Source organism: Camelus ferus, chromosome 5, assembly GCF_009834535.1.
Source record: "Camelus ferus isolate YT-003-E chromosome 5, BCGSAC_Cfer_1.0, whole genome shotgun sequence".
Lineage (NCBI taxonomy): Eukaryota > Metazoa > Chordata > Mammalia > Artiodactyla > Camelidae > Camelus > Camelus ferus.
Genome location: NC_045700.1, coordinates 45,583,860 through 45,603,591, shown reverse-complemented (window position 1 = coordinate 45,603,591; position 19,732 = coordinate 45,583,860). Strand labels below are relative to the sequence as shown.

The window sequence follows — 19,732 nt, the reverse complement described above, 5'->3', positions numbered from 1 at the left end:
CCCCAACACATACACAAACTGGGAAAAAAGAAGACAAAATTACAAGAGAAAAAAAGGCACATTTTAAAACAAGTTAATTCAAGAAGAAGACATTACAATTATAAACAAATATACAACAACAGAACCCCAAAATACATGAAATAAACACTAACAGAATTTAAGGGAGAAATAGACAATTCAACAAAAATAGTTGGAAGTTTCAATACTATCCCTTCAGTAATGGATAGAAAAACTAGACAAAATTATCAAATCTGTTTGGAAGAACCAAACAACTCTATCAACCAGCCTGAACTAACTGATATTTATACAACAGTCCACCCAACAACAGCAGAATACACATTCTTTTCAAGTGCACATGGAACATTCACCAGGATAGACTATATGTTGGGCAAAGGGTCTATAAACTATGGCCTATTGGTCAAATCTCATCTACAGCCTATTTTTATATGGCATGTAAATTAAGACTGCTTTCTAATTGGTTCTAAAAAACAAAAACCAGAAAACCAGTAAGAATATGCCACAGAGAATTTGTGTGGCTTGCAAAGCATAAAATATCTATGACCTAGCCCTTTAATGAAAAAGTTTGTGGACTCCTTAGTAGGCCAAAAAACAAAACTCAATGAATGAAAAAGAATTGAAGTCATACAAAGTATGTTCTCTGACAACAATGGAATTAAATTACACATCAACAACAGAAGGAAATTTGGGAATCCACAATGTTTGGAATTTAAACATGTTTCCAAACAACCCATGAATCAAAATGAAATCATAAAGGAAATTAGAAGATATTTTGAACTTAATGAGATGAAAGCATAATTTATGAAAATTTATCTGATCAGTTAAAGCAGTATTTGTAATTATATATACATATTACATTTAAGTATTAGTTATTTCAACATCTATATAGAAAAGGAAAATTAAACTAGAAAGGGCACATTAAACTCAAAGCAGTAAGAAGCCAGAAAATAATAAAAATTAAAGAGGAAATCAATGAAGTAGAAAACAGAAATAGAAATTTTTATGAAAACACAAGGGATCCTGTATAACCAAAACAACTCTGAAAAAGAACATGGTTAGAGCACTTTCACTTCCTGATTTCAAAACTGGATATAAAGGTTGAGGCTCTGCTGTCACTGGAGCCATGTGCCCAAAGAGGCACAAAGTTTGGGCCTAGGCAGTATATGAGTACCGAAGAGATGAACGCAACTCCAGGCTGAAAAGTGGAAGGCCAAGGAAGAAGAGGAGCAAGAATAGAGGGTGGAGATGGAGTTGCAGGTGACTCCAGAGAGAAGAAACTTCTAGCCTCAGAAGAGAGTAAAGATGAAGCTGACTACCAACAAAGGTGTAAAGGGCTCGTTAACATTGAGAACCCCAACCAGGTGGCACCGCTAGGTCACACAACTAGATCTGGACAGGCCAAAGAAGCTTTCAAGGAGAGAACAAGACACCGAGAAGAAAAGACAGAAGAGCACTACATGAAAATGCATTTAGCTGGGAAGACAGAGCAGGCCAAGGCCAATCTTGCCTGGTTGGTGATCAGTCATTCAGAAAGAGCAGAAAGCAGGAAGGGCAGGAGGTTGCTAGGAAGAAAAAGAAAAAGAAAACAAATGATGATACAACTTTATCAGGAAACTGAATGCACCATGAATATGTAAGCATGGCCTGCAGGAGGAAACACCAGGCAACTGGGCCAGACAGCCAGGACCTCTGCCTGGTCTTGCCCACCCTACACCCTGGCACCACTGCAGCAGCCTCTCAAAGCCCCTCAAAGCTAGGAGTCCCTCATGGCCTGGGGCCTCCTGTTTATTATCTTGCACATAAACTCATTTAGGGGAAAAGGAGAGCAACGGTGGGTAGAGGGAACAGCTGCTATCTGTTAAGGCAAAAAGATGAAGACGACATATCTATGTAACCATTTGAATGATTTTGCTGTTTTTAGAATCTAGAACCCTTGTTGGGAGTGGGGGTTGTCTGAGAGGTGGGGTAAGAAGAGTCTCCACCAGTCACATAGATTGCACTTTAGAGGATGGTTGGCCAGGGAGAGCCATTGCTGAGTTTGCGACAACCAGCCCTAGTCTGTATTGCCTGGGTGCTCACTCAGAGAGGGACTGTCTTCTGGGAGCCTGTGCCTCTGGGTCCCTGAAGGTCATGGCTCTACCCAGGCCAGTCCCCTCTGACTGATGAGGCCTCTCCTCTCTGCCCTTCCCTGCCCCATTCCCACCCATCTGGCCAGGGCCAGTATTCCTTTCTAATCCTACTCACCAATCATATCAAGAAAACTTTACTCTGCAGCACCCAGGCAAAACATGCTCCACAAATTCAACTGATATATTTAGCAGATTAAACTTGACATTATCATTAAGACAAAACATGCACAAAAAAGATAACTCGATATAAAGCTAAGTAAACAAATCAAGACAGTATGGTACTGGCAGAAGGACAGACACAGATCATTAGAGTCCAGAAATACATCTTGACATTTATGGTCAACTAATTTTCAACAAAGGGGCCAAGGCAACTCAACAGGGAAAGGCTAGTCTTTGAAACAGTCCTGGGAAAATTGAATAGCCAAATGTAAAAAAGATTGATTTAGAAATTTCCTCACATCATGCACAAAAATTACCTTAAAATGGATTACAGACCTCAAAACAAGAGACTGGGGATGGGATGGGGACTGACTGCAAATGGACATGAGGCAATCTTTTTATGGTGACAGAAATATTCTAGAACAGGTCTGTGGTGATGGCTGCAAAATTAGCCAAATGTACTAAAAATATGGAACTATACAATGGATGAATTTTGTGGTATGGAATTATACCTCAATAAAGTTGCTTTTATTAAGCTTCTACTAAGTGACAAACTATTAAGCAAGTATCTATTTAAATTTTTTTTAAAATACTAATAGTAAGGCACAACTCATCAAATGTTAGTTTTTCCAAGTCTGCCTCTTCCTGAACTGCTTTAGAAAAAAGAACCATGTTGCTAATATCAATTTAAAATAAAATTTAGTGAGTGAAAGCTTAAATAACTTGTATACCCCAGAATTTTAGGGAAAAACACATCAAAGGTAAAAAGAATTACAGTTGAGAAAAATCTGAAAAAAATCATACCACATTCCTATCTGAAATTTTCACAGAAATTGAAAAATCATGCCAAAAAAACTGTTTCGCTTTAACTAAGCTGTTATAGACTAACAGTATTTTGTTGGCAGGTTAATATAATGGGCCAAGTCATCACTCAATCTTTAAGTACTTTAATAAAAGTGTCAGCATGAAAATGAACTTAATATGGTAACACCCAATAATTTGTGACATCCTTCAATTCCTTTGTTTCTATGCTACAAAGATAAGCAATACATTTAAAAGATGAAATTTGCTTGGATATAAATCTATAGTGATATGTAGGCTCAAAATTTGAATTTTTTCCAAGTTAAATACATCATCTATCAACATAAAAACTCTTCTATCATTTAAAAAAAAACTCTTCATATTATAAAAAATTTAGATAATACTCTAAAAAGCCATGTAACATGTCAGTACTACAAGGGACATTTAAGGGACAGACATAATTACTTAATATACTACTGATAGACTAATAATACTGACATCTATTCTAGCCCAAGATCAATTTCTATTGCCAAATGCAACTCTCTTCATAATTCTGGAAGAAACATACCATTTTCTATATACAAGGTCATACAACTGAGATGTATTCAAATGCTACATATTTTATCCAACCAACATACTCAAAAGGAAGATGGCACATGATATAAAGAATTGTCTTCAGTATTTTACTTTGAGTGTTAAAGAAAATGTGTGGCAATTACACCACACTTACCTATCCTGTAACACAGGCCATGGATGGTTAAGTTTTACTGACTATGTGTCAAGTAAGCAAAAGTCCATCTCAATATAAAGAATACCCCAGAATGCAATGGGAAATCCAGAGCCTACTAAAGACCCAAAAAGTTTTAAAAATATACAAAATAATGGAGCTACAGGCAAATAAAACGACCAAAGAGTGGGAAATTCTATACTTTTCTTTTTTAAAGGACTAGGTAAGGAAATCTAGGAGAAATATCTTAATGAGAACAGCTGATAAGGCATTTTTAGTAACTTATAATGCTAAGAAATGTTAACACTGGAAATAAAGGCCAATACCCAGTTTTCAAATTCAGAAGTCCTTTAGCATGTTTAGTGTTTCCTTTAGAAACTTCAGAATAAAGGCTACAGTTATCAATGACTCTTCACTGAGATTTAAGAAATAAAATTCTTTATCTGCTATTTGGTGCTAAGTATCAAGGACTTTATTGGCTGGAGTAGACAGAAAAAAGTGGTTAAGAGACTTCACAGAAACAACCCCCGCTGGCACATTACCCACTAGAGAAGACAAAGACTACTTATGTGAACTCTGAGTCTCCAGATTAAAATCTCCAAAAAAGTCCCTTCATGTAGCACCAAGCCCAAGCTCTATAAGTAAACAGATGCTAAACAAGTTTCAGCTTAGCTAAAAAGAATTGTTACCATTTGTATTATATTTCTATAATTTTACAATCACTAAGCTAGTGAAGGGGTCACTTAAACAGTGTATAACTTTTGATATAAACTAACTTTAGTAATTACTTCTTTATCTCCCAAGATTCCAAATTATTTATCAGTAGCAGTTGAAAGTCAGTTGAAAAGATAAATCAACTTTCTGAACAACTTTAAAAACAACATGCCTTCCCTCCAGTTTATTAGTCTACAGGATCAATTCAAAATCTGTTTTGGAGTAACTTTAATTTTATTTACATTGGACAAGCAAAACCACTACATTACATGAAAAAGGAAGAAACTAACAATTTGCCTACTAGCCTATATTCTTGTTAGTCCCGCATCCTTATATATACGCACATACACATATATACACAACTCTTTCAGTGTCTAAACAAATCGGTAAAATTCCAAAATAGCATTTAAAGACAAGTTAACATTTTAGTGTGTGTTAAGTACTGCAGTGTTAAAAAACAAAAATGTATGCAAACTCTTACAGAATTAGCAAAATATTGAATTTGGATGTGAATATCTGGTATAGTATTTTTCATGGAGGAAAAAAAAAGGTGACTTTCAGTTTAATCAGCAAGTCTATGAGTAAAAAATCTGAAACACTGCTACTCATGGGAAAGAAAATAATGGTAACATAATGATAGCGTAAACGTTCCTTGAGCCACTTTGTTCTTTGGTAGTTCACGTATTTGCATACTATCATCTGTAACTCCATCAAATCTCACCTTTCCGTTTAAAGAGTAGAGTTTCTTTCCTTCTCCTAAGGATCCTATTCATAATACTACTTATATGGCTAACTCATACTGAAAGATGTTTCTAAAACAAATAGGCCTATATTTCACCTTTTAAACTACTGTTAATGGGGGACAGCGGGTAAAGCTCAGCGGTAGAGCATGTGCTTGGCATGCACGAGGTCCTGGGTTCAACCCCCACTGCCTCTGTTCAGGGAAAATAAAATATATTTTAAAATAAATAAATAAATAAATAAACCACTGTTATGAAGGTATGCATTTTAAGGAATATAAAACACACACTTTAAGAAATGCATATTCTATTCAGGAACTACTTACTTTGCTTCCCCCACCCCCTTACTAAGGTTTAGAATATTCTGCCCCTACTTAAAAATTAGAGCATGGTCTCTGAGCAATGCAACTGTTTGCCAAATAAACTGAATAAGTCATACCACATTTGTAACATACTTGTGCCTAACCAAAGTTTCCCAATATATATTCAGTTCATTATTTTCAATTTGTTCAATTCATAAGTACTTTATACTTAGAGAGGCAGTCCAATCCCACAAAGGCTTATGATTTAAAATGTAACCGTAAGCCATCTTTAAACAGTTCCATAAAGACTCCAGGAGAGTGTTGCCTTTTAAAATAGGATAGTTATAGGAGGTGGGCGGTACAGTTCAGTGGTAAAATGTGTGCTTGGCATACACGAGGTCCTGGGTTCAATCCCCATTGCATTGGTTAAGGGAAAAAAAAAAATAAATAAAAATAAAATAGTTATTTCTGACAAAACCAAATTAGTAAATGAGAGTTTTTTTTAGAAAGCCTCCTTCAGTAACAAATCAAATTTTACATACCTGTAATATCAAGAACAGAAGGAGATGCAATGTAGTATCTATGAACTGTTTCAAGAAGTTGAGCACCATGGCCTTGACCTTGAAATGGAGTCAATATCAGCATCTGACTACAGTAGAGAAATTATAATATCACAACATGATCAATTTACAAACTGCAAATCACTACGAAGTTTGTGATTTTTTTCAATCAACCTTCAAGAAATCCAAAAATTATTGAGCTACTCAAATTTGTAAACATTTAATCGTCCACACTGTTTCAAAAGGAACAATGAAATAAATCAGTACACAGCCAATGAACAGTGGTGATTTTTTAAAAACAAATCAACACTATTATAGCAAGTATTGGAAACTTCAGCAGTTCCTTCTTCTGAAATAAAAGACAAGGCACGTGTTATACTGCCAATTACCTTACACGTGGCCGGGTTTTGTCTGGGTACACATAGTAATTATAGACTGTCATGTAGCCTACGGTCGCAAAGAGTGTAGCTCCATCCTTATTATACTTCTCAAATCTGCAGATAAAACAGAAAGCCAAGCAGGTCAATTACAGTCGCGCTCCCATGCAGTGTCCATTTTCTTTTCCATTCTCTGACTGAATTTTCAGTGTCAGCAAGCTACTCTGTGAGGGCCCAATGGGTACACCTGCTATGTTCTGAATATACAATTCACTTAATTGGTGTGCAGCAACTTGGATAAATCAGACCTCTTTACATCACTTCAGTGCACTTGCCTATTATAAAGATGAATAGGTGGCAAGTAAAAGAAAACACAGGCAAAGCTCATTTTACTGTTTAAGCCTACATTCAGGGCCCTAACGGACAACAGCATTTAATTCAGCTCTATTCTCAAGGTCTCCCAAAGCATAATGAAGGAAAACTCAAGCTTCATAAACAATAGTTTTTCTTTCCTGGGAAAAATATCATTATACTGTCCCAATAATTGGGCCGCCACAATTAAAATGCTGCTTTGTGGAGGTAATAAGGTCTACTGTTGCTTTAGAACTGTACTTACACTAGAAAGTAGTGCCATCTTTCATCATCCACGTCAATAAAGCTAGCAGTTTCAATAAACCACATCAAAAAGGTCTGAAGCCTTTCATGATATTCTCGAAAGCCTCTACATGTCATGTCAGCCTAGGGAAAAAGCCAAGAAAAGTCAGGTGAAACTCATCACAGAGGTAAGTGAAAGTCTGCAGAACACAAAACTATCCTGTGGGAAAATGTTTAGAAGTCTCAGATTAAGATGTGTACACAGACGCACATACAAAACAGATCTTTGTTTTTAATGCTGACAAAGACTTGTTTCCTGAAGTTAGAATAAATCACTGAAAGTAACAAAACAGAATACAGGTTTCAGGCAAATGAGGTACTTCCACCCAGGAAATAGTTAGATTTATCTTTACCTTATATATTTGAAAGGTAAAGTTTTCTCCTCCTGTTGGACTGAGAACAGAGTATGTATGGAGTAAGGTTCCAAATGGCTTGAAATCAACTTCTTTTTCTAGCAATGAAAGAAAATCACTTGTGTTTGTGCAAAATCCAGGCGGGATGATTTGTCTAATTTTGCCCTCGACATCATCTGCCTAAGGAATGGAGAGATTAAAAGACATAAAATATAATAAATTTGACTTTTAGTTGAATATGCTTAGTTTCTTTGAAATGGGCATAATCCACAAACTTCAGTTCACTGTGAAACTAAAGATGCAAACACATGTTGAACTGGGACAGAATGAGTTTTGCATGTACGAGATACTGCCACCAGAATGTAAGATGAACCCAAGTTTAACATAGAAATAAAAAAGAGAAGGTGGGTAGCCTGGAATCAACTGCAAGAATGAGGGCAATTCTACAGAAATTTCTAACATCGTGTAGAAAATGCTAACTATATCCCTTCAGGACAATTTGAACTGGCCAAAACAAAAGGCTGCTTATTATTTCACATGTGCCAAGGAGCGTATATTATCCAAGACATGAAAGAATCACCAGCAGTAGTGCAATGAGACTAGAGTCTGACCAAATGAATAGCAACCTCACTAAGCAAGGAGACAGGTCATAACTGCCTCATATACCAAACTCAAAATTAAGATAATTTAAAAAATATACCCACTTAGGAAATACATAAATTATATGAACGGATATATTATCCACTCATCCTATAATGTGACACAGTTTTTATAGAGTTGGATTTCTGACAGTAAAAAGAGACAAGCCTGGACAACAAAATTAAACTCAGAGATTAAAATTACCCTTGTTAAACAACCTCTATGAATGTTAAACTATCAGCTGAGCAGACTTCATAATCCTTTTCAAAACCCCAAAAGACCACTTGATTGAATACATTTACTACTTCTCTTTAACCATGAATATTTGATGAAGTCTTACAATAAAGTATTACTGCTTCTCACCAGGCAATAAAACTTAATGAATTGGTCTCAACTTAACAAAACCTTATCCCTCAATACAGTCCCTAAAAGCCTGACATTACATTCAACAAAATGAGCTTGCATTCTATTCAAACTTTTTCCTGAACAATGAGGCCAGGTTTTTACTTAATGGAGTTTGCCGTGAGTTCAGCTGTAATGTTTGTATTGTATCTATTTCCACAAGGACTGACACAAGAACACTTTGTGTTAACTTACTAAGCAGCTCTTTCATACCGTTTACATGCATGATGGGTATTAGTTCTAAACCAAGACCCTTGCTACTTAGCATTCAAAACAGGGAAATTAAGATGCTTAGGACAAAATACACTACAAAAGGCTAATACAACATGCTACTAATTCCTGTCCTTTCAACCATCTTTTAACCAAGTAGAAGCAATGCACCTGCAGATGAATAGCACTTTATTACCATTCAGTTACATTTTAGGATAGAGAACCAAGGATCGAGTTTATCACAAACAAGTTTTATTTTCAATGCTCTGGTACCACCAACATTTATATATAACTTGTTTATAGCTATAAAGAAAAAAGGGCTATTATTTAAAAATATAGCTCTTTAACATTTTGCCCAACAGCTTATTTCTAATATGTTCACTAGTCCTTAAAATCTACTCACCCTCAAGATCAAATAAACTGCATTTGATAGGACTAATTTTGCTTATTTTTAAAGTACTATTTGATAAATATTATTCTTTGAAACTGCTGTCTAATGTGAAGACCATCTTAAGCACATTTTATAGAATCTGTACAATTTTAATAATTACAAGAGGAAAGTGTAACCTAAGGGATAATTTTAATAGGTCTGTTGGGTGGCAATTAAAATCCAAAGTAGCGATGGGTAAAGCAGTATTAATTCAAATTTTAAAAAGTCAAGAAACACTGCTTTTAAATAAAAAGGTTTATAATCTATCAGTTTAAAAGAAAACACTTCGAAACATGTATAGTTTATATAATTTTAACTTCTAAATTTTTCCCTATGTTCTGTCTTCTCAACAAGGCATTGCAAAGCATGATCAAATAACTTCATATATCAGAAATCGAATGTACTTCAAAGATTTCTTAGAAACTCTAAGTTTCAAGCAGCAACTCTAGTTGAAGACAGAGGAGCCCAAAAATCTGAGCTCAAAGTTTAGAGAGTTAATGTTTAACTTTCAGCCTTCAAAGGATCCCTATTTATTGTAATAAATATCTTCAGATAAATATTTTGCTCTGGGCAAATTTACACATTAAGAATTTTCACAGGGGCATAAAAGGTCAAGTTTAAAAACAAGGAATCTGTAATATATATAATATATTCAAGAAAATGTATATCTGATATATTACATAAAATACATAACATAAAACCAAACAGCTCTTCAAACAGAATTCAAAACTTTGCATCACTAAAGGAAAAATGTCTGCAATTCTCTATAAATGGATTCTGTCCTAAAGGGGGGAAAAAAATCCTGTAACTATCATGCCTTAGAGATCCATACTCTTTTCTAAAAGAATACATTTTAGTTCAGTTAAACATTCTTTTTTCATATTGGATTACTGGCCAGATAATAGAATTATCACTAGAGAAAACTCCCACATAATCACTTTTAATTGAATGTAGAATTAAAGATTAACTGAAACCTTTTAGTTCCAGTGCTTGTGGCTGAAAGTTTAGATGCTATTTCTGAAGATCATGGAAGAATTCACTATCTTTAAGAATATCCTAAACTTTAATTAAAATTACATAAAAATATACTTACAGAAAGGATAAGAAATTAAGCTAAATAGATTAAGAATCGAGAATACAACCTGACAAATTTAATTAATAAAGACATGCCTTACAAATGTTTTCCTAACACCTGGCAATATCTTTTTAATAAGAAAGCATAAAAGTAACTCTTCTGTTTCTCTGTTCTCTTAGGTGACTCAAGACAAAATGTTTTAGATTGCATACTCTCTCACTATGGTCATTTCAGCTTCCAGTGTTCTATTCTTTGTCACACATGAGATGTTTCCATGAACCAATTTTTGCTTTTCCTCATCACTGCATAAAGCAATGTGCCTGAGACTAACTGGCAGTCTGCTATGATACAAACACGTTTACACTTGTATTTGTGTTTATACACATTTGGAAACCAAATTACCTCTTTAGTGTTTTTTCCTAAACTGCAGCATTTGTCTAATAAATTTGTCTGTGATGAGTTATTTCTGAAACAGCAATTTTAAAGGCATGTTAAATAGGTAATACGTGCTATCCTTTACTTGGCTAAAATGGCAGAGGCTTAATATTAACTCTAATTCTAAGAATACCTAACACATGCTACAAAAACAAGCAAAAACAATCCATATCTACATAATTTGCTCAGTCTTACACTCTCTGACAGTATTTAAGCTGTAGAAATTTCAGTACTGTTAGAGAAATTAAGTAGAGAAAAAGTGTGAATGTTTCCACTACTGGAAAAACAGAAGTCATATTTATACTTATTAATGTTAATTTATACTGCATGAGTGTTTTACAACCTAAACTCACAAACGAAAGTTCACAATAAAAACCTATATAATTTTAAAGCTTTTTATGACATTTCATAAAAAATAATTATTCATTAAGAACACTGTCATGCTTATCAAAAAAGAATATAGTGGAATACACTAAAATATTAGTCTACCAAAGAGTATTTTTTTTCATTTCCTCAAGATTAAATTTTTTACAAGTGAACAGGATTTTTCTATTTAAAAAAACCTAAGGAATCCAGAGAATTTTAAAAATATGCTCTCATCTACTCTCAAATTCAATCCATATTAATGATAAAGATAAAATGGATGACTGAAATTCAAGATAATAAAAACCTTATCCATGTATTTCAACTTTCTCCAACAAATCTTTCCCTAAAAGGCTAGCAAATTATCAAGACTGAACAATCTTAGTTACATACCCTTCCACTAAAAAGCAATGAAACTACTTCAAGAAAGGGCAAGAAGTACTGATAAAAGCAAAGATCAGGGACAACCATAAGATGAACAAACCATCACTGTCTGAATAATGAAGTTTATTGTATTGCAAAATTCAAAATAATTATATTGCTATTAAAGATGATGGTCAGTGGAGATGTTTTACAGGCATCTTAATTGTGACTAAAAAATTTTAGGTGCCACTGAAGAGCTTGCAAGAGAATGGATGATGAAAGATTAATATGGGGGAGGGTATAGCTCAGTGGTAAAGTGCATACCTAGCATGCACGAGGTCCTGGTTTCAATCCCCAGTAACTCCATTTAAAATAAATAAACCTAACTACCCACTCCCCCTCAAAAAACAACCAAAAGATTAATACAATGGCAAAATTCTAATAAATAAATAAGTTTTAGGCAGATTTGCTCTGGTTTCTGACCATTTAAAAGGGTATATTTTTCATGTACAAAAATGATGCTACATAGTATAGTCTGCAAAAACTCAATCATGATATAACACAGTCTCAAACCTAATACATTTAAAACAAAAATCTTGTTTTCTCCCCACTTAAATCAACTTCTCCAATCTTCCCTAACTCAGTCAGTAGTACCACTATTGCTTAAGCAAAGGGATTCTCCTTGGTCCTCTTTCCCTCATCAATCACACTTAATTCAACTGCAGATGCTAGTGGCTCTACCTCCAAAACACATCTTCAACCAGGCAACTAAATGCAGTGTTGCCTATAAAACTGCAATGTTCGGTCTCCCCTTTCACTCTTCTGCCCTACAGTGTGTTCTTGCATAGCAGCCAGAACCATCTTTTAAAAATATAAACCCTATCATATAACCCCCACCTACTTAAAACCTCTAAAGGCTACAAGTATTCCTACTCCACATAACCTAGTTTTGCCAACCCCCATCAACCATCTCCTACCCTTCTCCCCATCACCACAATGATTTAACAACAGTGATCTTTCTGGACTACAAAAATGCCAGGTGTTTTCATTTCAGGGCTTCTGCATATGTTGATCCCTTTACTAACCGAACTCTTCCCTCAGGGTATTACATGGCTGGCTCCTCTTCATTCAGAAACTAGCAAAATGTTTCTTCATACACTATCTGAATTTAATTTGTTTACTATTTGTTTATTGACTGCTCCTCTTGGCTAGAATGTAAGCTTCATGAGAGCAGTGACTTTGCTTTGTTTGCCACTATATCCCAGGCATGAAGAACATAGAAGCCATTGTGGAATGAACACTCTGCAAACTGAGATAGAAGAGACAAGTCTGCACCCCCCACGTCCACTACCCATTCTTTTTTTTTTTTTTTTTAATAAGGGGAAAAAGAGGTCTTAGCTTGAGCATGTAATTTAAATAAATTATCTTCGATCATGATGCAAACAAATAATCCTACAAAAGGAATTATAAAAGATTGATTCCTTACTCCTAACACAGTACTTCTAAATAGAGAAACCTGGTTTCCAAGAATGGGACAATTAGAAGTCAATACAAATACATAACTATTTTCACTATGCATCATATTTGAAAGATTTATCAATAACTAAGTCAACAGTCCCTTTGGAAGATATCAATTCAGCACTACCAGCTGGAACTTAAAAACACCGAAACCCTCAAACAGTGACTTTTATATAACACAAGAAAAAAATACCACTGCATTTTTAAAAAGACTACCTAGTTGGGCTTGAAAATTTAATAATCTAGTAAGAAATACTGATTATAAAAAAACTCCATTTTAGTAAGTCTGTGTTAAGTGCTAGTTTATCTAAGATTAAATCTTTTCAAGCATCAAATCACCACAACTACAGTGTTATTCACAATCACTGTTATATCTGCAAATTTTCAAGTTTCCAAGGGACACAAACTACTGAATAAAACAAATATTAAGTTACACATTATATATCTGACAAGCTTAGTCATCTCAAATAGGGCTGGGAAATGGGAACAAAAAAAGTAAATGCTCAAAATATTTCTGGCACTGAAGCTGATAATGGATATAAGAGACTACTTCAGACCTCTTTCATGTTATATCTGATTCATGTTACAGTTCCATTAAGCTTATTGTTTGTTTTTTAATTGAAGTATAGTCAGTTACAATATGTCAGTTTCTGGTGTACAGCATAATGTCCCAGTCATGTACATACGTACATATATTTGTTTTCATATCCTTTTTCATTAAAGGTTCTTATAAGATACTGAATATAGTTCCCTGTGCTATACAGAAGAAATCTGTTTTTTTATGTATTTTTATATATAGTGGTTAACATGTGCAAATCTGAAACTCCCAAATTTATTCCTTCCCACTCCCTTTCCTCCAGTAACCATAAGCTTGTTTACTATGTTTGTGAGTCTGTTTCTCTTGTAGATGAGTTCATTAGTATCTTCTTTTTTCTATTCTTTCTTTTTTAGATTCCACATATGAGTTATATGGTATTTTTCTTTCTCTTTCTGGCTTCTTTCACTCAAAATGATCATCTCCATGTCCATCCATGTTGCTACAAATGGCATGATTTTATTCTTTTTTATTGCTGAGTACTATTCCATTTTAGAAATATACCACAACTTCCTTATTCAGTCATCCGTTGATGGACATTTAGGTTGCTTCCATGTCTTGGCTATTACATAGTGCTGCTATGAACACTGGGGTGTGTGTATCTTTTTGAATTAGAGTTTTCTCCAGATATATGCCCATGAGTGAGATTGCTGAATCATAGGGTACGTCTGTTTTTAGGCTTTTGAGGAGTCTCCATACTGTTTTCCATAATGGCTACATTAAACTACATGCCCACCAGCAGTGTAGGAGGTTCCCTTTTCTGCACACCCTCTCCAGCATTTATCATTTGTGGACTTTTGAATGACGGCCATTCTGACTGGTGTGAAGTGATAACCTCACTGTAGTTTTGATTTGCATTTCTCTGATAATTAGCAACACTGAGCACTTTTTAATGTGCCTATTGACCATTTGTATGTCTTCATTGGAGAATTGCTTGTTTAGGTCTTCTGCCCATTTTTGGAATGGGTTTTTTTTCTTATTAAGTTATATGAGCTGTTTATATATTCTGGAAATGAAGCCCTTATAATTCTCATCTTTTGCAAATATTTTCTCCCATTCTGTGGGTTGTCTTTTTGTTTTGTTTATGGTTTCCTTTGCTCTGCAAAAGCTTGTAAAATTAATTAGGTCTCATTTGATAAACAAATTTTATTTTTGCTTTTATTTCTATTGCCTGGGTAGACTGCCCTAGAGAACACTGCTAAGATTTAGGTCAGAGAATATTTTGCCTATATTTTCTTCTAAGATGTTTACAGTGTCTTGTCTTATATTTAAGTCTTTAAGCCATTTTGAGTTTATTTTTGTGTATGGTGTGAGGGAGTGTTCTAACTTCACTGATTTACATGCTGCTATCCAGTTTTCCCAACACCATTTGCTGAAGAGACTGTCTTTTCTCCACTGTATATTCTTGCCTCCCTTGTTGAAGATTTGTTGATTATAGGGCTTACTGGTATTTTTACCCATTAGGGAATTGTTTGCAAGAGGGAAGGTCCTCACACCAGTAGTATATTGAGAGCTGACAGAATAAAAGTATGGGAGCAGGAAAAAATAAATAAAATACACATTGTAAAAAACAGAAATAAAAACTAGTAAGCACAAAAGCCTGGGCCAATTTAGAACAGGTCATAAACAGCCTAACATCTTTTAAGAGAACACTACTAGACTCACAGACATAGAAAACTATGGTTACCAAAGGGGAAAAGGAATAGGGATAAATTAGGAGTTTGGATTTAACAGATATACATTACTATGTATAAAATAGATAAACAACAAGGACCTACTGTATAGTATAAGAAACTATATTCAGTTTCTTGTAATAAGCTATAATAGAAAAGAATCTGAAAATATATGTATATATATGTATGTATATGTATAACTGCATCGCTTTGCTGTACACCTGAAACTAACACTGTAAATCAACAACACTTCAATAAATAAAATTTAAAAAAAAGAGGACATTACTATATATTATGCACACTACCACGAAGTGATTCTCCCCTATGTACAACGTGGATTATTTACTAGTTGTGTGACTTTGGGCAAGTCCTTTGCAATAAAACAAAACCTAATAATAATAATAGTAGTAGTAGTAGTAATAATAATAATAATAATAATAAAAGGGGGGCTGGGGGAGGGTACAGCTCAGTGGTAGAGCACGTGCTTAGCATGCAAAAGGTCCTGGGTTCAATTCCCAGTACCTCCACTAAGAATAAATAAATAAATTAACCTAATTACCGCCCCCAAAACAAAAACCTAAATAAATAAATGTCACTGTTCAAGAAATAAAAATAAATAAATAAAAGGGGGGGGCAAGTCAACCAATCCAAGTAATAAGAGAAAATTTCAACGAAAAAGGGTGGGGCATGAGGTTGGCAAAAGATTTTTAAGTCAGAAATTTAAAGTCAGTAAAAGCCTTGAAAAAGTTGGCTTCACTGTTAATGCTTTAGAAACTACTGCTTCTTCAAAAGAAAGCTATGATATCCAGTAATACATAAGATCTTTATTTCTCACATTTAATGCTCTGCCAAGTTGTCTGAAGCACAGCATTATCAAAAATATGACAGATTTGATTTGATAAACTTGCTGGACTTACAAGCCCAAAGGACAAGAAATTTTACAAGAATGCAATTTTCAATTTTCAATTTTATATATGTTATTCAGTGATGAAAATGGCCTTTTATTCTTGAAATATTAACTCTGTGATGTAATCCTTGCTGAAAAGTTTCAGTGTGTTTTAATAGGAATGCCCAGGAACAGAACAAGTCTAAAATATAGAATTTTTTTAAGGTCCATCAAAGATTCATGTCCATCCCAAACATGCAGGATATACTCACCCTATCCCAAAATCCCCAAAAGTTTCAACCATTCCAGCATCAACTTAAGTCCAAAATCTCATCATCTAAAGTTATCTAAATCACGTATAGGTGAGACTCTGGGTATGATATATCATGGGGCAAAATCTCTTTCCACCTGTGAAACTAGAAAACAAGTTATCACTTCTAAAATACAATGGTGGGCCAGGCACAGGATAAAAGTTATAGATTTTTGCCATTTCAAAAGAGAGAAATGAGGGGCAGGGTATAGCTCAAGTGGTAGAGAACGTTTAGCATGCACAGGTCCTGGGTTCAATCCTCAGTACCTCCATTAAAATAAATAATTAAATAAGCCTAATTACCTCCCTGCCGAAAACAAACAAACAAACAAACAAACGGGAGAAAATGGTAGGAAGAAGTGAGTCACCAATACTAAACAATTTCAAAATTTAACAGGTCAAATTCTATTAGACCTGGGAATAGTGTGGCCAGTGACTCCACTGTCTGAGCCCGAAGCTCCACCCTCAAAGTCATTCTTCGTTTTTCTTGAAGGGTAGCACATGTTTGCAGCTGAATAGTGTTATTAGCCAGTTTCCTGCCAATAGAGTTTTGGAAGTCCATCAGCCTTCCTTCATTCTATCAAACTGGCAGTGTTTCTGCTGATATAACATTTTCAAAAACCTTGGGGGTCACCTGTGTATGCCATAAGGGTTCATGACAATAGACAAGATGGTCCTCCAAAGATGTTCCCTGATCTCTAGTCAAGCCCTGTTCCTGGCTTTGCTGAGATTACTGAGGAGATCAGTGAGTCACATGCCTATCTCTTCAGCAAAAACAAGATTATTTAGCCACACTGTTGGCTTTCTCTCAAGAGCACACTTTCCTGACAATAAATCTTCTAATTTTAGTGTGTTCTGAATAGGATGGGAATCTCCCAAATCACCAACTCCCAAATTTTTTTTGCTTAACAGTTCTTCCCTCAATTTATCTCTTTTCTCTCACATTTTACTATAGGCAGCAAGAAAGGCCACCGTGTCAATTCTTTGGAAAACTCCTTAGCTAAATATCAAAATTCATTACTTGTAAGTTGTTCTTTCCACATGAATGCAGGACACAATTCAGTGAGGCTTCCTGGCACTGTAAATCAAAGATCTTTGCTCCAGTTGCCGATAATATGTTCTTGATTTCCTTCTGAACCCCCACCAGACATACCTTTTACTGCTACTGTTGTTGCTGCTACTATTAGTACTAGAAGGCGTTCCTATTTCTACCGGCATTCTGTTTATGACAATGTATGTAATCTCTAAGATAATATAGATGTCTCTCCCATGCTCCTAACTTTGTTCTGAGCCCTCACTAGCAGTGCCTTTAATATCCATATTTCTACCAACAGTCTGTTCAAGGCAGTCTAAGCTGATTTTCTATCATGTGCCTCAAAATTCTTCCAGTTTCTACCTATTGCACATTTCTAAAGTCATTTCTACAGTTTCAAGTTATTTATTACAGTAGTACCTCACTTCCTGGTACGAAATCTGTATTAGTTTCCTGTGGATGGTGTAATAAATTACTACAAATTTGGAGGCTTAAAACAACAGAAACTTACTCTCTCACAGTCTAGACACAAAACCTAAAATCAGTATCAATGAGCTGAAATCAGGGTGTTAACAGGTCACATTCCCTCTAGAAGCTCTAAAGGACAATCTGTTCCTTGCCTCTTCCAATTTCTGATGGCATTCTTTGGCTGTGGCCACATCACTCGGTCCCTGTAGTCAAACGGCCTTTTGGGGGGGCCACAGTTCAGCCTGCCACTGTTCATACTCTTTGCCTTCACCAACTTTTGGTTCATTCGATTTGACTAATTTTATAATGTAATCAGCTTAATTATCCATGTTCATAAAGGAATATTAGAATATTTGTGGGACTAGAAACACAGCAACAGAAATTTAAATAGGCAAATTCTACATGAAGTAAAAGTAGAAGATGTAGCTATTTCCCTTAATGTTTGGGAAAATAAGTACTTTTCATGTCCACAGTAAAAACAAAAGCTGGTAAATAAAATACAACTCTGACCATAAAAGTGAAGGTTTTTATGGAGAAGGTCCACTTAGGAACAGATCATGCTAAAGTTCATGATCACAGGGTTATCTGGACTGACAGGAAGACAATCATCTCCACAACTAAATGTTAAATATGTGGTTTTAAAGCTACTATATAACAAATTCTCTTCTCCTTCTCAAACCTCTGTATTTTATAATCTGGTTTATACTCAATTGGAAGAGAGTTAAAAATAGATTCATGTCTATTCTTACCTCTACACAGTCAAAGTTCTCATCAACTTTAGATGCATATTCAACACGGAACATTGTTGACAGGCTACCAGCAATATAATACAAAAGGATCTTCAGACCTTTGTAACCAAAAGCAGTTTCACTAAAAGGGAAAAAACAGCAGTAATCTAAGACCTGAAAATGAATCTTTGCAAAGTCATTACAAAGTATTAGCCCTACACGTAAGCAAGCTTAACCTCATGGGTAGTTTCAAAATTTTAAACTACAGTTATCAAAAACAAACAAAAAATATATTTGTAATGAAACTGTGCCTCAGCTTCCCTCATTTATAAAGTAAGAGAATAACAGCCCCTACATCAGGGATGCTGTTTGGGTTAAATGAACAAGTTAATACATGTAAACTGCTTATACTATTGACTGGCACATTGTACAAGTACTCAATAAATGTTGGCCACTACTCTACTGCTCCTGTTGCTGCTGCTACTATTACTACCACTAGGAGGCATTTCAAATCAGACAAGTAATGTTAAATTGATTCATGGCTTAGTCCTGTCCTTCCAACTTGCCATGTGCATCCATCACCAATATCCAGAGCTGAAAGTGGTGACAGCACCTGTCTGATTACACCCCACTTATGAACTCAGAAAGCAGATTTGAAGCTGCTATTTTTCCAGCTTGCTCCCTGCTATCCATCTACACCTTACTATTCCCCCTTTCAGCTTAAAAAGTCTTCTAAAAAGTGAATTCCAAACTATCCAGAATAGGTAAATCTGTAAAGACAGAAAGTAGATTAGTGACTACTTAGGACTAGGGAGGGTAAGGGAAAGAGGGAGTGACTTCTAATTGGTTATGAGAATTTTGGTGGGAGTGATGATAATGTTCTAAAATTGGTTGTGGTGATGATTGTACAATTTTCAATATACTACAAACCACAGAATTGTACACTTTAAAAAGCTGAACCATGTGGTAAATTTTATCTCAATTGAGCTTTTTTTAAGAAGTGAATTCTGAAAGAAGAGTGCTTGAAAGAAGTAGTGTCACTTATAGTAGTGTCATTTCCATACCTGTCT

General features: G+C 35.0%; 1 protein-coding gene across 4 annotated transcripts in view; it reads right to left on the bottom strand.

Annotated features, from left to right (window-relative positions):
• Positions 1-19,732, bottom strand: part of HAT1 (histone acetyltransferase 1) — a 48,479-nt gene that overhangs the window by 13,186 nt on the left and 15,561 nt on the right. For 3 of the 4 annotated variants that reach the window (XM_032479687.1, XM_032479686.1, XM_032479688.1), the window contains 6 exons: positions 18,684-18,804; positions 7,535-7,714; positions 7,144-7,265; positions 6,540-6,644; positions 6,133-6,239; positions 5,387-5,482 (listed from right to left, as the gene is read on the bottom strand). In XM_032479687.1, coding sequence (XP_032335578.1) covers positions 5,387-5,482; positions 6,133-6,239; positions 6,540-6,644; positions 7,144-7,265; positions 7,535-7,714; positions 18,684-18,804 — 731 coding nt within the window. The remainder of the gene's footprint in view (positions 1-5,386; positions 5,483-6,132; positions 6,240-6,539; positions 6,645-7,143; positions 7,266-7,534; positions 7,715-18,683; positions 18,805-19,732) is intronic. The other variant, XM_006195324.3, reaches the window with a different exon arrangement.